At 37.3% G+C, this 2,796-nt stretch overlaps 1 protein-coding gene across 1 annotated transcript; it reads left to right on the top strand.

Annotated features, from left to right (window-relative positions):
• The first annotated feature begins 708 nt into the window (after positions 1–708).
• On the top strand, positions 709–1,467 carry LOC104597303 (uncharacterized protein At5g39865-like). Its single transcript, XM_010258767.3, has one exon. The coding sequence runs from the start codon at positions 709–711 to the stop codon at positions 1,465–1,467; it is 759 nt and encodes a 252-aa protein (XP_010257069.1).
• Positions 1,468–2,796: the final 1,329 nt, after the last annotated feature.

Raw genomic sequence — 2,796 nt, 5'->3', positions numbered from 1 at the left:
GAAGGAAAATGTAGGAAAATGAAGAAAAAGGTAAAAAAACCTTTACAAACCTTGTATTAATTTTCTTGTCTTTCCCTTCCTCTCCCTACCTTTTCCTTCAAACCAAACATAGCCTAAATTATAATTTACCGTTAAAAATTAGTATGGATTAATCGCATTCGCATTAATTAATGAACGAATTGACCGACCTTTGACCCAGTTGGTGGAATGAATGTGGGAGATCCTGACCCTTTATATGTGCAGGCGGTAAATCATAGCCATTGGCTAAACGCTAGTATCAGTGATTTAAGAAAACCAGAAGATTCAAGCTTGACCTGGTCCATATGATAAAAAAAATCTCACTTGCTTAACACAACACCATTATCTATTAATCTTCCCGCTCTCTTTCTCTCTCTCTGACCTAAGTCATGTCTGTAATTCCCCTCTCTCTCTCTCTCTCTCTCTCTGAAGACCTTGCTAAAAAAAGGGCAACCCTCTTCTCAAAAAATGAAAAGCCTGCAACTCCCGCTTTTGTAGTTCCTCCCCAGCCCCCCAAAACATTCGCCATTCGCCTTAAGCAATCCCACAAAACAAGGAAAACATACAAAACAACAATCCTTCGCCATTTTCACCTCTCTTTTACCTCATTCTCTTCCTCCCCCCTCCCCTTTTGATTCCTCTTCTTTTTTTTTTTTTTCTCTCTCTCTCTTTTCTGATTCTCTACCCCTTATGTGGCCTCCATGGAAAAGATCACCATCTCGAATTCATACGGCATCCAAATCCAATTTCTCCTGCTCAAGCTTCAAAGATATCCAAACCCTCTGCAAAGAAGAAGCTGAGCACAACCGTCGAAAGAAGAACTCCATCTTCCACCGCGTCTACGTCTCTACCTCTGTCATTCTTGCCTGGGCTTCCCGTCCCTCTCGGTCCGTCCATCCTCCTCCTCCTTCTTCTTCTTCTCTTCCGCCTTCTTCTCCTCCCGAAGCCAACGTACAACACCTTCCACGGCAGTCATCCATCCATCTCCCCGGTGCTGATAAGCGCATCGTCGTCTATTTCACAAGCCTCCGCGTCATCCGGAGGACCTTCGAAGACTGCCGAGACGTGAGATCCATCTTAAGAGGCTTTCGCCTCTCCATCGACGAGAGGGATCTGTCCATGGACTCCAGGTTCCTGGAAGAGTTGCAGCAGATCTTGGGCTGCAGGAAGCTCACGTTGCCTAGGGTTTTCATTGGAGGTAGGTATTTTGGTGGGGCCGATGAGATCCGGGAGCTTCACGAAGCCGGTGAATTGAAGAAATACCTCGAAGGATTCCCGATGGCCAAGCCTGGAGTTTGCGAAGAATGCAATGGATATCGATTTGTGCTCTGCGATCAGTGTCATGGAAGCCGCAAATTCTACACGGACGACGGAGGGTTCGTGAGTTGCTTGGCTTGCAACGAAAATGGCCTGATCAGGTGCTCTACTTGCTCTTCTTTAGATTTTTGATCAATCGAATTAAGAAGAAAAAAAAGGAAAAAATCAGATGACTTTTTTTTTAGTTTCTTTTTAGTAAAATTTGTATTCTGGAGGGAGAAGAGAAGGAAATTTTCTTAACTTTTTTTTTGTAATCTTAATTCTTTTTGGTATTAAGCAAGGTAATTTTCTTAGCTTTCTATCCCCATGCGTTCTGTTTTTGTTTAGATGGAAACGCATATCACAGGTTCAAGCTAACTTTTTTTTTTTTGTACGTACTGTTAAACGATTGAATGGAAAAACTAGGAAACCTGCATAAATACGACTCTATTTGGATGTCTCGTGTTTTCTTACGTGGAACTTTCCTTTTTTTTGTTTTACATAGATTTGTCTATACTTACAAGAAATGTAGCGATAGAATGAGGGCTCTGGGTTCGTGTTTTGGACTTTAGAGGGTTTATGTGGATTTCGCATCTGTTCATTTGATCACGTTGATAATTGATTCGCTATGGGTATGGATCAAGCTTGGGCTTTGGGAGTGCCCTGGGCCTGTAACCGGTGGAACGAAAAGATTGGCCTGGGTCCAACGCAGCCCATCTGTAAGTGCTGATAGTTTTTATTCCACGTTGGATGGGGCGATTCCACTCTTCTTGTTATAACCTATGCTGCGTAGGGTTAGGTTTTAAAATAAGTAGAACTAAAAAAGAATATATGGCGAATGAGGAGGTATTGGTTTATGGAATTTTTTATTATTAAAATATCCTTTTTCTTGAATTTATTTCATCTCAAGGGTAGAAAATGTAAGTAAAAGAATATTATTAAGTACATTCAACTATCTTATTAGATAAATTACATTCTCTCTCATTGAATCCAACATTTATACTTTTGTTTATCATCATTAAATTCTACTAATAAATCCATATACAATAATTATTAATATAATAAAATTTTATATTTTTAAAATAAACATAGAAATAAAATCATATTTTTCATCTAAGTGGTGGGTAATTAGTTCAACCATTTGGGTCAAATGGATAATTTTATGATGTCATAAATAAATACAAATTTAGAAATATAAAAAATACTTTTGTTTATCATCATTAAATTCCACTAATAAATCCATACACAATAATTATTAATAGAATCAAATTCTATATTTTTAAAATAAGCCTAGAACTAAAATCATATTTTCTATATAGGTGGTGGGTAAGTACTTTAACCATTTGGGTCAAATGGATAATTTCATGATGTCATAAATAAATAATACAAATTTAGAAATATAAAAAATACAAAAGTATAGAAAAAAAAAGAAATTTAAAAAAATGGACACATTTCTATTATTATATATTTATTATATTAAAA

The sequence above is a fragment of the Nelumbo nucifera genome, chromosome 2 (genome assembly GCF_055504915.1).
Source record: "Nelumbo nucifera cultivar China Antique chromosome 2, China Antique-T2T, whole genome shotgun sequence".
Classification (NCBI taxonomy): Eukaryota; Viridiplantae; Streptophyta; class Magnoliopsida; order Proteales; family Nelumbonaceae; genus Nelumbo; species Nelumbo nucifera.
The sequence above is the reverse complement of the archived record's forward strand: the minus strand, read 5'-3'. Positions and strand labels throughout refer to the sequence as shown.